The sequence below is a fragment of the Leucopleurus acutus genome (genome assembly GCF_964270905.1).
Source record: "Leucopleurus acutus genome assembly, chromosome: 8".
NCBI lineage: Eukaryota > Metazoa > Chordata > Mammalia > Artiodactyla > Delphinidae > Leucopleurus > Leucopleurus acutus.
The window spans coordinates 69,117,913-69,135,171 of record NC_139151.1 but is presented as its reverse complement, the minus strand read 5'-3'; the positions used below and the strand labels follow the sequence as shown (position 1 = coordinate 69,135,171).

The window sequence follows — 17,259 nt, the reverse complement described above, 5'->3', positions numbered from 1 at the left end:
GGCTAGGAGGGAGAATAAACTTAAGAAACAGAGCCCAGGAAAGGCAGGACTCCCCAAAGGGCAGGAGAGGGCCTGAAGAGTATTATGGCAGCTCCATTTCCCTCTCTGGGCCTCAATTTCCCTATCTTATAATGCAGGGAGCTCTGAGGAAACTTCCAGCAACAACATTGAATACCTCTATGATTCCAGTTCCCGGCACCATAAGAGAATTTAAATCCAACCTCTCCTCTTAAAAATATCTATTGAATCATCGTCCCTCTGCCTTTACAAGGTCACGCCCTGTGTTTCTGTGGATTTCTCTTGGGAGATGCGAGAAGGAAGGGAATATGATTCTAGCTTTGATTAGCCTTCGTTTTGGTTTAAACAACAGACAAATATCCAATTATCCCATTGACAATTACAGTCTGCACATTTCACCGCAGGCGCAGAAAGCAGCCCGGCAGCAGAAAACCAGCCACAGACCAAGGGTGTACACATGCAAGCCATTATCTACTTGGAGACAGGCTGGGCTGCAACGGCCCCACTGGCTCAGGGAAGCTGGGCGGGTCCTCGCCAGCAGGCCAGGGGCAACCCAGGAGGCCGCCTGCCACTAGCTGCAGCTGCATCCAGCCCTGGCTCATTTCAGATTCCAGGCTGAACAGAAACATTGTGAGAAAGCGATTCCCTCACAGTGAGACACCCCAAATAAAAGCCCCAGGTTGTATACTTGCTACAAAACCAGGCCTGATCAAGTCAAGAGATAAATTAGTGAGTTGCACAAGGGAAGGGACCACGCCGTATCTGGTCACAATCATGTCCTTAAGCACACAAGCCCCATACAAAGCACGTGATCTGCACTCAATACATATTTTGAGAAAGTATGTGGAAGGCTAGTAAATAAACGACTACTTGAATGAGTGAATGATTTGCTTGTGCAATGCCCTCAAGAACGTCGTGGAAAAGACAGCCAGGATAGAATGCTGGCCGCCACTCATGTTCAAGCACCATCTGGGAACATGTATCTCTGCTCTGATCCTTGTCAGCCTGTCCTGGACAAGTAGGTGACTTAACTCCTCAAGCCTCATTTCCTCATGGGATGGACGTTGTATGTGCCTCTCAGATTCCCCCTCAGGGGAGGACTTCTTGTCCCCAGCTGGCGGACACCCCAGATACTGCCTCAGAGGCACCTCACCTGAGGTCATGCCTGCCCACACACTCCAACGACAGATCAAGGTGGGATATGAAGGTTCTGGCCACTCTGGCCAATGAACGACTCTGATCCCAAAGGTCCCTGGGAGGTCAGCTGAGTCGTCATCAAGCAAGCATCACAGCTCCCCAGCTCCCCCTGCCCAGGCCTGCTTCCTTCCTCTCCCTTCCACAGGTGTTGATCCCAAAGGCACTCCCTAATAACCATCTTGAAATCTCAACTCCATCTCAATGGCTGCTTCCCAGAGGACCTAAACTATGGCTCCCTCATTAGCAAAATAGAGATAATAATAAGTATACACAAGGGCTATCGTGAGGACTGAGTTGCTATGTGTAGAAGCATCCAGCTTTTAGCAAATGCTGGATGACAGTGAGCCAACTTTGTTATGGGGTTAGTGAAGCCCAGTCCTTTCATCAGTATTCCCACCCTCACTGGCAGGAAACCAGAGAGAAAATGTCAGTGTCTCAGCTTGATCTGTGGGTAAGAGAAGTAGTGGAAGAAAGGAGAGAAGGAAGGAAGGAAGGGAGGGAGGGAGGGAGGGAGGGAGGGAGGACATGTCTGGATGTGGCCCTGTGTGCATCCCTCAGACTGGCCTCCAACCCACCCTGTAGGAACCTCTCCATAGAGAGGGTCCAATCAAAGGACTGGGCCATCAGGATCCCTGCAGAAGATGAGGGCTACGCTGCGATGGTAGAAAGCACAACCCTGAGAGCAGGCAGACAGGTGGCAACACCCGGACCACCATGTCTGGGTCCCAGCACCACTACCACCCAGCCCAGAGCCAATGGAGGGAATCACTGTACCAGACACAAAGATGGGAGCCCAGAGACGCAAGAAGAAAGTAAAGATCAGCTAGAGACACAGCAGCCACAGTCTCCTGCTACCCAGAGTGCTGAGGCGCTGTCCCCTGCAATCCCACCAATAAGTCCCTGAACCTCCAGGGAAGTATTTGAACCTGAGCTTGCGAGGGTTTCCACTGCGGAGGGAGGGAGGGAGGAGGGGTGTGTTAGTGTTACAGGGATGGCCTGGTGACGTGTGGGTTGGCACCCTGAGGCCTAGAGAGACCTTCCTTCCTGGACCCCAGCACTTACACGACCTTTAAAAGCACTTACGACTGACACCCTGTTACAGACAATAAAGCTGGTGCTCGGACAGGTTAGGCGGCAGCCAAAGTCACACAGCTGATAGGAAGCGGAGCTGGGATTTGAGCCCAAGTCTGATTCCAAGGCCTATATGCTTTCAAGCACTTAGAGTTCCCGCATTACAGTTTCCAAGAGTAGGGTTTTGTGCTTTGGCTTGTCTGTTTTATTATTTTTAAATACGAAGACCTCCCAGGAGATTCAGACACAGTCAGTGTTGAGATAACTATCACACACCTTCCTGTCGCCCACACCAATTCAGCTCAGGATCCCAACCCCTGGCCTCAGACTCAGTGGCTCCCTGCCCTCTGTTCTCTTCCAGGAGCCTGCACCTAGATAAGCTCTATTTGATGCTATTTACCTGTAAGGATCTCAAATACCAAAGGCCTAACGCACAGGATTCACCCAGGCTGTGAGATGATCTCACACAACTTGACCATATTTATTTATTTTGTACATTGAGGTGAACAATGGCACTCCAGAGTGAAATTCAGCCTCACTGGAACACAACAAAAAGTCAATTATCCAGCATTAATTATTTATCTGGAGACAATAACCACGGTGCTGTTCCCCACGAGAGAGGCCTCTACAGCTTGGAGCAAGAGGAAAGTAGAGGTGGCTGCTATTGTCTGCCCATAATGTGGCATCAGATCAGACAAATGGACCCCTCTGACGTCCTGTAAATACACATGAGCCTCCGCTGTGAATGTAGCTCGTGCACATGCCTCTAGAACACAGACGATTAACAGGGTGGTAGAGGATTAATAGGATTCTATTCCCCCAATATCCTGGGGAGGTCTGCCCTGGCAATGCCAAGCTATGACTATATGAAAGGAAATACCACCTTCTCTCTGCAGCCTGCCCTGCTCTAACAGAACTGTAAGGTTGAAGACATTCTAAACAAACATTTTTGCAGGTTGCAGTGTTTGTGGAACCATATTAGTCTGGTGTTTTCCTCCCAAGGTATTTACTGTACAATATAAGTTAGAAAACCTGTCCTGACTGACTCGAAAAGAATAGTGATCTGATTCCTAAATCATTTTTATGTAATTTAACTTTCTTTTATCTTTAAAAATTCTGAGGAGCTTGGAAGAGAGAGATCAGTGGTTCCCAGGGGCTGAAAGAGTGCCAGGATGTGATCTACCTTGGCTCCGTATTCTCTAGTCCGGGGATATACTCTTTATTTAAAGATGTTAACGTTGATTGAGCAGTACTTACTCTTTATTTAAAGAAGAAGTTAACGTTGATTGAGCAGTTTCTATGTTTCAGGCAGGTGATTTATATATCTTTATACATCTTTATAAAGTCTCATCACAACCCGATGAGGTAAGTATAAATATCTCCATTTCATAGATCAATAAACTGAAGCCCGAGGTCACAGCTAATAAGTAGCAGAACCAAGAATCAAGTTTGGGTGGAGTGGGTCCCAACTCCTAACCACCGTCCTAAACAGCCCTGTGATGAGAGCTTCCCCACCCCCCAGCACAGCCTCTGGTCTGACCATCCCAACACCCATGAGTTCTGTGGAGGTGTCCCAAAGCCCTGTTGCCACAGCTGCTGCTGCCCATCTGGATACACAGTTTCCAACCTACTACCTGGGCAGGACAGGTGATGGAAAGACTAAGATTCCTCTTCATCTAGAACGGTTCCACTCTTTTCTGATTATAAAATAATACTCAAAAATCAAACAAACAATATAGAAATGCATGATGTAAATAAGTTGAAACCCCCTGCAATTCAGGTGAGGGGTTAGTAGAGATTAGATGGTAGTGGTACCGTATATATTTAAAGCAAAATACTACAGAACAAAACAACGGTCTAACGGCCTTGCAAGTGCTACTTGGATTCTGCTGCCTCGAAACATCCCCGTCAAAATGTCTGAGCAAGGAATGAAGGGCTAAGTTTGAGCCTTGAGCTCTCAAACTGCAAAGTTCCTCCATAGATCAAACCTGCATTAGAGTGACCAACCATCCCAGTTTGCCCAGGACCGAGGAGTTTCCAGGCACACAGGAATCTCAGAGCCAAAATCAGGACAGTCCCAGGCAAACCGGGACAGTTGGTCATCACAGATTTGCTGCCCTGGTGTCTCCACCTTTGCTTCTGTCTCAGGCCTCCAGGACCAGTCATGTCAGATCTACACCTGCTTCCCCATCCCTTTCACCTGTGTGAAGGCAGCTCTAGAGCCTCAGGTCTTTCCTTCCCAGCTCATCATCCGGGCCTCACCTGCTGCTCAGTGTACTCCTCCCCCACCCTCCCCACACTGCCGCTCAGGGCAACAAGTGCTTCCCAAGGATCAGCTCTGTGCCCACTCCTGTCCCTGGTGCTCTGAGAGAAAGCCATCTAATGGTAGGCTGACCTCTTTCAAGAGGCTCAGAGAGGGCACTTCCCCCAGTGGCTTCAGCCTCCTGGCCCTGGCAGGATCCACAGCTGCCTCTGGGGTCCCCTATCTTAGCAGCACACTTCACTTGATATTTTGCTTCATTGTCTGCCTGGATCTTAAACTAGCTCCTTGGGGCAGGATGTGGCTGACTCCTCTGTGCCCCAGGGCCCAGTTCCATTGTATTTGCGGAGTGACTGTGGCATCCCCGATACCTTGTCCTAAGCCTCCTCCCCAGCGCAGTGCACAGACAGAAGGGGCCACCTGCAAACCTCAGGGTCCTGGGGCTAGGCCTCAGCCAGAGTCCAGATGGGGCAGGCCTTGCCCTGAGACACAGCAGTGGGACTTACCGCTGACCCGGCAGGGGGATGGAGTCCAGGTGGCGGCCTCCAGGCAGCGCCATCATGTTGACGCCAATCTGCAGCAAAGCCTGCCCACAGCGGTCGGGGCCCTGGAGAGAGAAGGCAGAATGGGGTCAACGAGGGCCGCCCGAGTGAGGAGGCGCAATCATTTTCTCTCCCAAATCCTGGCCACAGGGATTCATCTCAGGTGTGGAGGGAAGGCCCCCTGGCCCTCCTCTGCTGTTTCAACCAGTTTATACTCCACTATCCTCACACAAGCAATGCAGTACTCAGGTCCGATCTTGATTCTAAGCCCCTAGCCCACTATGAACCCTTAGAATCTTTTCTTATGTCTCATGGCCCAAAACGTACCTAACCCATTTTGCTTTGCACCAAATATTGGGACACATAGACTAGCAAATATTGCATAGGACATACTTATACTTAAAACGTTTAGAGTTTACCTGAAATTCACATTTTACTGGGCATCCTGTATTATTAGCTAAATCTGGCAACTCTCTATGCTAATTCCCTAACTATCAATATATACTGTGACAGTACTAGGTCCTTCACTTTGCTTATGCCTGGGAAATGTGACCCTGTAATAGGCATGGTGGTTGCTTCCCCAAATCCATTCCACTTTAGATGATGTAATTTCACGCAAACTGCCAGGAATCGGTTTAGGAATAGGCATGTGACTCAATCAAAGCCAATGAGCCATGACAGAATTGCTCCTAGGAAAAGTTAACTTTGTCCTTAACTGCAAGCCAGACACAAGATGAGGTAGTATCTCTCCCATTGGACCTGAACAAGGAAGCACGTCGCTCCATCGCTGCTAGAGACCATCTTGCAATCAAGAGGGGACCCAGCTGGAGAAGAAAGAAGGCACACAGAGGAAAAACACCTGCATTCTTGATCACTGAGCCACTGAATCAACCAGTGCTGAGTCTGGCCCATCTCTGGGCTTCCTAGTATGTAAAATATAAAGTTCTTGTCTAAGTGAGGATTTTGGTTTAGTATACCCAAAAGCAGCCTAACTGATAAAGGCAATCCAGGTTCCGGGGCCTCCAATCCCAGCACTGAGCACCCACTTGGCTTGCCTGTGCCTCCTAGGTTAGACCAAGACAACAGTGTTCTTCCTCCTCCATACAATCAGCTGCCCACCTGTTTGTCTCCTGCCTCGAAATCCCATCTCCATTCTTCCCTCTCTGCTACCTCCTTCTCCAAGCCAGTGAAGAAGCCCTCCTTGAGGAAAATGGAGATTCTGTCACCTTTGCCTGGGTAAAGCAATGGTCAAGAGATGGTTGTCGGGCTTCCCTGGTGGCACAGTGGTTGAGAGTCCGCCTGCCGATGCAGGGGACACGGGTTCGTGCCCCGGTCTGGGAAGATCCCACATGCCGCGGAGCGGCTGGGCCCGTGAGCCATGGCCGCTGAGCCTGCGCGTCCGGAGCCTGTGCTCCGCAACGGGAGAGGCCACAACAGTGAGAGGCCCGCGTAATGCAAAAAAAAAAAAAAAAAAAGAGATGATTGTCTGTCACTTGTCATATCCTGAGCTTGAGGACAGCAGATTTCAAGACATTCAGAGAAAACACAAGTCTGAACTTGTGGGAGGATACAGCTGAGGAGGGCAGCAATTCAAGCCCAGAAAAACTAAACTCTTACATTATGATTAAAAGTGACCCTTATGAGAAAAGAACGGAGGAGGACTTTAATTAACAGTGATGTGGCTGGACATAAAGTACCCCTTGTGATGCTTGGAACAAAAGACAAAAAATGTGAATCTGAAAAGTATAGGGAGGAAGAAGCCCAGAATAAACTAGGGCTTTAGATCATTCCAGAGACTCACTGTCACTGCCTGTTCCCTGTTCTGCAGATGCCACTAGACTGTGAGACCCTGGATGGCAGGGACCACTTGGTTTCAAGGGCTAGGCACTTAGCAAACACTAGATATGTCTATAGAAATAATGAGTGGAATGAAATTTTAATACATTTATGTTGAGCCCTAATTCTTCATCTGCAACTGAGAATAATAGTATCTGTTTTACAGGGCTATTATAACAATGACATAAGATCAGGAATGCAGAAGTGTCAGGCGAGATTGAGAGCTAAATAAATAGTTATTATTATGTCCTGAGAGTCTGTGCTGTGTTCAGTCCTGTGGTCAGCTTTGCCAGGGGAGATGCATAAAATTAGATACAGCATAAAAAGCACCTAGCACAATAACAGTGCTCCACGAGGCCTCTTTATCATCAGGAGTATAATTAGTTTTATTACTTTCATTATTTTCATTATTGAGAAGGTGTATTTTTGGAACCCAGTGAGTAAGCAGCCTGAAGAGAATGGCACAAAAGAAAAAAGCTAGAAACAACAAGATGAGGTATTTGTTCCGTTTTCAATGAGGCTGATGAAAGAACCAAAAAGGGAAATACCACCCTCTCAGAGTGAATGCTTTGATGTGATCAGAGTTCAGTGAGCTCCATCTTCATCATGGAGAAGTAAGAGGGCAGAGCAAAAAGGCTGAGGCAAGTGACAGTAAGGAAAGTTTAAGGACACAGGAAGTTCCAAGGCCCTTTAAAGTGTGAACAAGTTAGGTTTCTGTGAGCACACCCTAGAATACTGGAGGACCTCCTGGATCTGATCAAGTCGTATCTGAGGGACCCTGAGAAAGGGTCCCTGAATGCAGGAGAATGTTCTGATTTTCCAAGAGGTAGATTCCAGAAACACATCTTGGTGACCACGAAATTCTAGAACAGATTCCTAATCACTGGCCTATGAGCCCGTCAGGGAGAAGCCGGCTAGAACCCAGATGGAACAAATCACACTCAAACAATTTCTTCCTTTTCATTAGCAACCGCTGGGCTCTCAGCTGAGGGGGATGCAATAAACCTAATATATCTTGATTTTGTTAAAACATCCAGCTGAGATGTCCTCATTCCTCCATGTCATCCACAGCTTCCCAGCAGTTAGGCCAGTGGAGGCTGCCTGCTAACAAAACCTTGGGTCATGTGACGGCACGTGTTCCCAGAGGCTGGAGAGCCCTCCTGGGGACATCTGGGCTGCACGTGTATCACTGCCCTATGCTGCACAGACTGTATTATTTATGCCTCTTTCCCTCAATGGGACAAACTCCCGGATGTCTGAAACCCCATCTTCCTCAGTGTGGGACTGTGCACCTACATGGTTGAAGCTGGGATTGTGAATCAGATTAGCTCTCAGAGGAGCCACAGCTCGTATTTACTGGGTATGGGGAACAGGTAAGAGAGAAAATCTGGAAGGTGAGATAGGGACTATCAAGAGCTAATCTGGCTGATGTTATAAAAGTGCAAAGAATAATAATTGCTAATATTTTTTGAGTGTGTACTATGTGCCAGGCACTGTTCTAAATGCTTCATATAGTATTAACTCATTTAGTACTATCATCATCCCCTTGCTGCAGATGAGACCTCTGAAATTCAGGGGAACTACGTGCACTGCCCCAGATCACACAGCTAGTAGGTGACAGAGGGCTGGTATCCAGGTTTTATGATCAGAGGGGAGATGAGGTGCTGGAGCAGGTGAAGGTGATAAGCGCAACAAAAGTGACACAGGTCCAGCATTTGCTAACTGGAAGCCTGACTCCGTTCCATGGGGGCAACACCCAGCCCCTACCCTTCACACACAGATGAGCCCTCTTCCCTCTCACCAGCGCCTCCCACTGCTCCCACCTCCGAAACCATGTGTCCTCCAGCTTCATTAAGTGTCGGACCTCAGTGACACAGCCAGAGGACAGAACAGTGCTCAAAAAATGAAGCATCCAAACACTACACCCAAATGGTGGGAGGAAGAGGGGCACAGACAGTGGGGGCATCTCTCCATTTGCTCATTGGCTGGTTCCTTTGGTGAGTCGTAAGGACAGAGTTATGGGTCCTAAAGGGATCAGGGGATGGGAAGCCACAGTCCCAGCTAAAGCCTAAAGTGTCACCAGCTTTCGAAGTGAGAGAGCGGCATGGACATATATACACTACACAATGGAAAATAGATAGCTAGTGGGAAGCAGCCACATAGCACAGGGAGATGAGCTCGGTGCTTTGTGACTACCTAGAGGGGTGGGATGGGGAGGGTGGGAGGGAGCCGCAAGAGGGAAGAGATATGGGGATATATGTATATGTATAGCTGATTCACTTTATTATAAAGCAGAAACTAACACACCATTGTAAAGCAATTATACTCCAATAAAGATGTTAAACATAAATAAATAAATAAAGTGTCACCAGCTTTGTAGAGAGACCTGTTTCAAGCGTGCTGGGTGGCTGCCCCCTCCCACTGCCCTAAGCCAGACTCAACCTATTGAGCAGAGAGAGTAGAACCCCTCCAAAACTGCTCAGCATGTCAGGAAACCAAGAATGAATTCAAGGTAACCCCTCTGCCCCATGCCCTCTGTCCTCCCTGGTATTGCAGAATGAACTTGAACTTTGGAGTCTGGTAGATCTGGATTCAAATCCTGATTCTGTGCCTGACAAGTACATGACCTTGGGAAAAGCATCAACCCTCGTGAATGTGGTTTCTCTGATTATATCGGCCTCCTAGGAGCCTCATGAGCATTAAATGAGATCACTCATAAAACTCCCTTATAGATTAATATAATATAATATAATATATCATGCACTTGGCACGTGCTAGCCTCAAAGTGGGAGTATACTTCCTCATGGAAGGAAGAGCTGAGAAATATATCTCAGGCAGAGATGCTACCTTGCCCACGAGAGAGGTGAAAAGGACACCTGCAGGAGTGAGCAGGAAAGAGGAAACTCCATCACCTCCACCCCCAGCCCAAGGGCCTTCCTAATTCATTGGAAATCCTACCCCGGAGTTGGCAGCCTGGGTTCTGCAGGGCTCTTGGCTGTGTCTCCCCACCAGGAGTGGCTCATTTTCAAGAAAGACTTGAAGCCTTAAGTGTCTCTGATTTAATTCAATGCCTGCTGGGACAACTGCTCATTTCTGCTCCTGCATCCCATTAGAGGCAGCCCTTGCTCACCTCCGTTTGGCTAAGGAGCCAGCTTGGGCTCTGGAGGAAATGAAGGCTATTTACAGTAAAGTATTCAATTAGAACCAGGAGCAAGGGCGGCTTCTGCCGTTGTCTAATGGGCCAAGCCGAGTACAGCTCAAGGCAGGGCTGGGATTGTTTAATCTGCAGAATCCATTAGGGCTGTCAACGGGAGCAGAACAGCAAATATTGTGGAAAGCAGTTAAGCTCCAGCAGCAGCAATAGAGAGAGGAATGGGAACTGGGGAAGGGCGGTGGGGGGGAGGGTAGGAGAGGCACTGACCCAGGGATTCAGTCAAGTCCCTCATCATGCAATACCCTACCCCCTCATTATTTCTCCTCCATGGAATTTATCACAATTATAATTAAACAATTCACTGTGAAATTAGTGCTTAACGTCTTTCTCCCTTGAGGATCATCCCAGGGGTGGGCGCTAGGTCTGACCTGCTCTCCCGCTGTATCTCCTCCCCACTCCCACCACCCTACCCCCTTCCTGACAGTGCCTGGTACATAACAGTCAGATCAATTAACACTTGTTGATTGACTAAGTGAGTTCTTTTTTTTTTTTTTACATCTTTATTGGAGTATAATTGCTTTACAATGGTGTGTTAGTTCCTGCTTTATAACAAAGTGAATCAGTTATACATATAAATATGTTCCCATATCTCTTCCCTCTTGCGTCTCCCTCCCACCCTCCCCATCCGCCCCCACCCCCACCCCCCCCACCCCCGCCAGGTGGTCACAAAGCATGGAGCTGATCTCCCTGTGCTATGCGGCTGCTTCCCACTAGCTATCTATTTTACGTTTGGTAGTGTATATATGTCCATGCCACTCTCTCGGTTTGTCACAGCTTACCCTTCCCCCTCCCCATATCCTCAAGTCCATTCTCTAGTAGGTCTGTGTCTTTATTCCTGTCTTACCCCTAGGTTCTTCATGACATTTTTTCCCCCTTAAATTCCATATATATGTGTTAGCATACGGTATTTGTCTTTCTCTTTCTGACTTACTTCACTCTGTATGACAGACTCTAGGTCTATCCACCTCATTACAAATAGCTCAATTTTGTTTCTTTTTATGGCTGAGTAATATTCTATTGTATATATGTGCCACATCTTCTTTATCCATTCGTCCGATGATGGACACTTAGGTTGTTTCCATGTCCTGGCTATTGTAAATAGAGCTGCAATGAACATTTTGGTACATGACTCTTTTTGAATTATGGTTTTCTCAGGGTATATGCCCAGTAGTGGGATTGCTGGGTCATATGGTAGTTCTATTTGTAGATTTTTAAGGAACCTCCATACTGTTCTGTATAGTGGCTGTACCAATTCACATTCCCACCAGCAGTGCAAGAGTGTTCCCTTTTCTCCACACTCTCTCCAGCATTTATTGTTTCTAGATTTTTTGGTGATGGCCATTCTGACTGATGTAAGATGATATCTCATTGTAGCTTTGATTTGCATTTCTCTAATGATTAATGATGAAGGAACTTCAGCTTCCGCACTGGTAAACCGGAGACAAAGGTACCTATTTCCACCACACTGTTGAGAGAATTCAGTGAGACAAAGGTCGGAGGGCCTTTTGCAACCATACACACTGCGTGGAAAGGGCTCTGCTTCCTAACATCCATGAGACAAAGCCACCTGCCTCTCCTGAGTTTTTGCAATCCTCCCTGTCTGTTGGCAGCCTCCCTCCCTACCCCCAGCTCCATGCTCATCAGGTTCTCCAGACAGACAGGCGTACCAACAGTCCCAAAGCTGCATGAAAACTACAACAACAGGTAACCAAGAGGATGCTAAGGGAGGTCCATTGGGCCTCCAAGCAGTAGTAGGTGAGAATGGAAGGTGGTGGGAGGGGTCATGGAAGGTTTCTCAGGACATGCTCCCAAAGCTGAGAGAAGAATGTGGGAATAAGGGAAGGAGAAGGGGTGGGAAGGAAGTATGTGCGGGCAGAGGGAAGGGCATGTGAAAGGCACAGAATCCTGAACATGGTAAGGTTAGGGAACTGCAAGTGTTTCTAGAAGGCTGGAGCCCTCTGGGCTGGTGGTAGAGTTCAGAGAAAGCTATCCCAGTGGCATGGAAATACAGAAAAAGTAGTGGCCACTTTCAGCTGGGGAATAGGCCAGACTTCTTAGAGGAGCTGAGTCTTAAATGCAGGGCGGGCTTTTGCCAGGTGAAGACAGGACAAGGACATTCAGTGTCAGGAGAGCAGTGTGAGCCATAGCAAGGAGACCAGAAAATGGAGCAGGTATTAGGGACTCTCCCAGGGCTGGAGGGAAGGTGCCTCTATGGTCCTATATACGAAAGGAACTGATTCTTTAGATTCTATCCTGTGGACGATGGGAGCCACTGAAGGTGTTTGAGCAGGAGAGTGAAATAATCAGAGTGGAATTTCAGTTCCCACGGTGAACAGTGGAGTGGATAGGCCTCAGGGAATGAGACCAGCAGCCGAAGTTCATTAACAATCTCCCAGGGGACCCCGAAGTCCCTAGGGCTGGAGAGGTGGGGTCCTGGGGGTGGAAAGGAGGGATGCAATGAGCTTTGTGAAGTAACGACAATGGGCCTCCTTCCTCACTCCCTCTCCGGGCCTCTGTGTGACCTGTCTCCCATGGGTGGCAATAGTCATCAGAGATACTTCAGTACTGATAGCTGCGGCGGCCAGCCTCCTGCAGCAATCAGATACTTTAAAAACGCTTATTCCCAGGGGAGATGCAAGAAACCAAGCAAGCTGCCACCCAGCCCTGCTGAATGGACGGAGCCTCATGAAATATAGAGAGCGCTGGCTCCCTGGAGGAGGCCCCAAGGGCCCCTCACAGCTGTCAGACGAAGGAGCCCAGCAAGTAGGCAGAACAGACCTCAGGGCTCTCGGAGCCAGCCTTGTCCCCTCAGGCCCTGAAAAGCCTGGATGGACAGCCCAGAAGGACTGTGCATCAGGTAGAGGGGGCCCACCCAGACCTCAGCCCTGCTCCTCAATTCTGGGGCCAGAATAGTTTCCGTAAAGCACAGACAGGATCCCAAGCCTCCATTTGATTAACTGGATACATCTACTTTCCAGCCTCTACCTGGAAAGTAATAGGAATCCCATATGCACAAATATGTCCATGAACTTGACAGGGGTAAGACCATAGCCGCCAGCCAAAATCCAGGCAGCCTTCCTGGAGGAACTCACGTCATAATCTTAGAGTATTAGAACTAACAGGAAGCATTAGTGATTACCCCCCTGTAATAATAATGATAATAATAATACAAAAATGAGGAGTAGAGGGAGAAACACTTATTAGGTGCTGTGTGTCAAGCACTGTTCTAAATGTTTTACAGTTAATCCTCAAAATAACTCTATGAAGTAAGTTACTATTATTGTCCCCAGTTTTCAGATGAGGAAACTGAAGCACAGAGAGGTCAACATGAACAAATAGAGAGACATTCAGAGAGGGGAAGAAATCTGCTTGAGGTCACACAGTAAGCTGAGCTACACCTGGGACCTGCACCCAGGTCTCCTCACTCCCATAAACTCCTCCCATGGGAAATCCAAAGAAGACTTTGCCTGTTAAGAGTCTGAAGAGACCCATCCAGGTTCAGAGCGATTTACCCTAGGAAATCAATGGCACCACAGTTCCTCATCTGTAAAACAGGGATAATTACACCTGCTCTCTCTCCTTTGCTATGATTACCAAGCAAAGGGGAATGGACAGTGGACAGGGAAGTCCCAGGGATTCCTAGTCTGATTCAGCTCAGCCTTGGAATGGGACAGGCAGGTTGACTCAGAGGTGCCCATGAGTCCCCAAAGGTTGGAGGAAAAAGAGCCCCGTCAAGCTTTCCTGGCTGAGGCCCATGTGTCCCAGTCCCTGATTAACATGACCACCCATCCCCCAAACGGTTCCAACTTGTCAAAGCCACCCCCAGCAGCTTCCCCTGAAGGAGCGTGAGAGACAATCCTGTAGGGAGGTCCAGGCTCCTGGATCCAGGAAAGCCATGGATGCCCCCATCCTGTGACTCAGGGTGGGCCCTTCCCAGCGCCAGGGCTCTGACACCCCACATGCCCATGAGAGGAGCACCAAGCCCTGAGCCACACAAGGAAACTGCAGTTACTGGCATCTGTGAGCTGGCCCTGAGCTGCTGATTTTCTAAGGGTCATAAGTGAGAAAATGGTGCCCCAGACCTCCAAGACCTTAGGTGGTATGCAGCCCCTGAGGGAGACTTGGTTGGGCCTTTGGGCCACCACCATCCAGAGCTCTGCTGGTTAAGAATGCAGACTGCCAAGGTTCAAATCCCAACTCCATCAGTTATTAGCTGTGTGACCTTGGGTAGTAGGTTTCCTTATCTGTAAAGTGGGATTCCTATATCATAAGGTTGAAATGGAAGAGATGGTTTCTTCCTCATGGCACTGCTGGGCAGATCAGTAAGATCACATATGTGAAGTACCTGGCACCCAGGGGTGCTTGATATAAAGATTGGTTCCACTTCTCTTCTGGTGAAAACAGTACGTGTAGAGAGGCAGCCAAATGGAGGCCATTCTGCTACCTCCTGAACTATGTCCAGCTAGTCAACTGCTCCTTACTCATTAACTTTTTAACTATCCTTTCTTTCTAACTTTTCCTGATGTAAATGTCAGCCAACTGCTCGAATGTTCTTTAGCTTCAATTCGCAAAAGCAAGAGTCCTCTCTCACTGGGCCCAGGGCCCAGGATGCTAAAATTAACAATCAGTATACTTTAAGCTAATGACTTACTGGTCGTGGCTGCCACGAATAGACATAATTCTCAGATAAAGGCCATTAGAGAAAATTGAATAGCTCCAATGTGGTGAAAATTTGGATACATCCTGTTTCATAAATCACGCTCAGAGGTCACACTGGGCAAGCTACTTCCCTCTCTGAGTCATGATGAGGACCCAACTTGAGGGGGGTCTATATACCCTTGGGAAAGAGGACAGAAGAGAGAAGACGGTACACTCTTTTGCAGTTTCACAAATGTCATTTTCTCTTACTTCTAAAGCCATGAGCAGACCATAGTGCTACATCAACAACCATGATAATCCGACCTTCTCGGATTTTATTTCCTTCTCAAATCCTCCAAACCGGAGGTTACTCAATAACATCTGGAAAGTAGCATGATGAGGTTATGGAAATCCAAAATTTCGGGATTGGGATCCCAATCCCAGTTTTGTCTCTTACTAGGACTCTCTGACATTCAGCCTCTTCATCTGGAAAATGGGAATTGAATCTATTTTCAGGGTTGTTGTAAGAACCACATAAGATCATGTACCCTGCATGATGCTTATAAGAGCAAGTGAAATAACAATACCATAACTACTTAGAGCCAGGGAGACAAGTTAAAGGTGTCACACAGGAAGTCTCATGATATCTATCTTTGTGCCTAAGTAAAGATCCATTTCCTACCCAGACCTCAGGCCCAGAGAGCTGCTTCACACTAAAGGGGATTAAAAAGCAGGATATATTACACATATTGAGAAGAAGAAAAGCTTCTCATGGAGGAGATTTGATAAACACCTCATACATAGAGACCATGCTTTGAATAAGCACAAACAATGACATTAAGACATTTTCTATAATCAGTAGCATTGGCCATGAAGAAACAATTAACATCCCAGTTCATACCCTATGTGACCCAAGTAGTGTGGGGCATTTGAAGGAGAGTCCAGACTGAACAAGAACTTTGGCTCAGCCACAATGGCAAAGGGTCCTCAGCAGCTCACTAATGAAAAGGAACAAAAGACAGGGAACCAGAACACATTCTAGGCCATTGACTATAAATAGAATAACCCAGAGTGAGAGCACGACACAGTCATTCTCAACAAATCCTACTGTCATTATCATAACGTCCTCAGATAAAGAATCCTCTATGTGAGGGTGCAGTGTCAGGTACTTGGACCACATGTTCCAAATATGATTATCTGAGTTAATTAATTGGGGCACAGAGTGGGTCAAACATGAAAAACAGCCCATTTGTAGAATACTGTCTTACTGAGGCTCAATTATGTTTAGGAAGCCATATATCACAGTAGCACCTGAGCAGTACTTTACACAGTGTCTAGCACAGAGTAGGAGCTCAGTAAATGTTAGTCATTCCCCAAGAGGTTGTTTCATGGTTCTCCAAAAACATCTTACTCTTCCGTAATTCTACGCATTGGTCATGCCACTCCAGCACATCCAGACTGAAATCTCCTCAACTCTCTTTTTCTATCTCTAAGTAATATCAATGTTTCAGGACTCAGCTTTAATCCTACTTCATCTGGGAGGCCTCCAACCACCCTAACCTATAGTAATTTCTTCCTCCAACAAGTTACTAGGAATAAATCAAACTCTGATGTCTTAAATTTTTTTTTAATTATATTGTAATGAAAGGTATGCTTTCTTCCTGGTCCTCTCTCTTCCCCTTTCTGTCTCCTGAGTGATGCCAGCGCATCTGGAAAGGCCAATATGGCAAAGCCAAAAGAAGGAAGAAGATGAGTCCTGAATCACAGTAGAGTCACCCAACCCATATCAGTCCGTGTAGTAAGCAAGAAACAAAGCTAGTGTGCTAAGTCACTAATATCTGGGGGGGTCGTTTGTTGCACCAACTAATCTTAATTAACCTAATTGTGAAAATTAAAGTAAATATGATATTTAAGTCACTCATAAGTGTGCTAGGCACAGAGGTCTCTCAATAAATATGTTTTTCCCCTTCCTCCTCAGTCTTGGAGAAGATGGTAGAATATTGTGTTTGTCTGCTGACAATTAGCCTTCTGGACACAGACTCTAATTCATGCACAATACAGCCAGAGTCCAGGAGTTGATGAGGTAACGGTAGAATGGAATAAATACCTACAAACATTTAAAGTCCTATCAATTGAGACTAAGGTTCCATTTCTCAATCACTGTAGTCTTTGCTCATATGTATCCATTCACATTAATAGCCAAAATTTAGTATTGTCAGATGGTTCTAAGATGCATTTTTTTCATATTTTAACATATGAAATTGGGATGTAATTTCAGTCAATGGCATCTTTGCATTGTGTCATAGTTTAATTGAAAGCATGTTCTCTTTTTTATGAAGTTACAGGGCATCTTACAATCTGTGGCATCTTAAATTTAATGAAATATGGTATTGGGCACTTAACTGTATGTCAAGCACACTTCTAGGTTCTTTTTATAAGTTATTTCTCAAAAAAAATTCAAAATAATTAGTACTACTATTATC

At 47.0% G+C, this 17,259-nt stretch overlaps 1 protein-coding gene across 2 annotated transcripts in view; it reads right to left on the bottom strand.

Annotated features, from left to right (window-relative positions):
• The window catches only part of INSC (INSC spindle orientation adaptor protein), a gene marked incomplete at both ends in the record, with an annotated part of 125,629 nt that overhangs the window by 84,725 nt on the left and 23,645 nt on the right, over positions 1–17,259 (bottom strand). The window contains one exon of one of the 2 annotated variants that reach the window (XM_082845259.1): positions 5,053–5,153. In XM_082845259.1, the coding sequence (XP_082701385.1) occupies positions 5,053–5,153 (101 nt within the window). Of the gene's footprint in view, positions 1–5,052; positions 5,154–17,259 lie in introns of those variants that run through there. The other variant, XM_082845260.1, reaches the window with a different exon arrangement.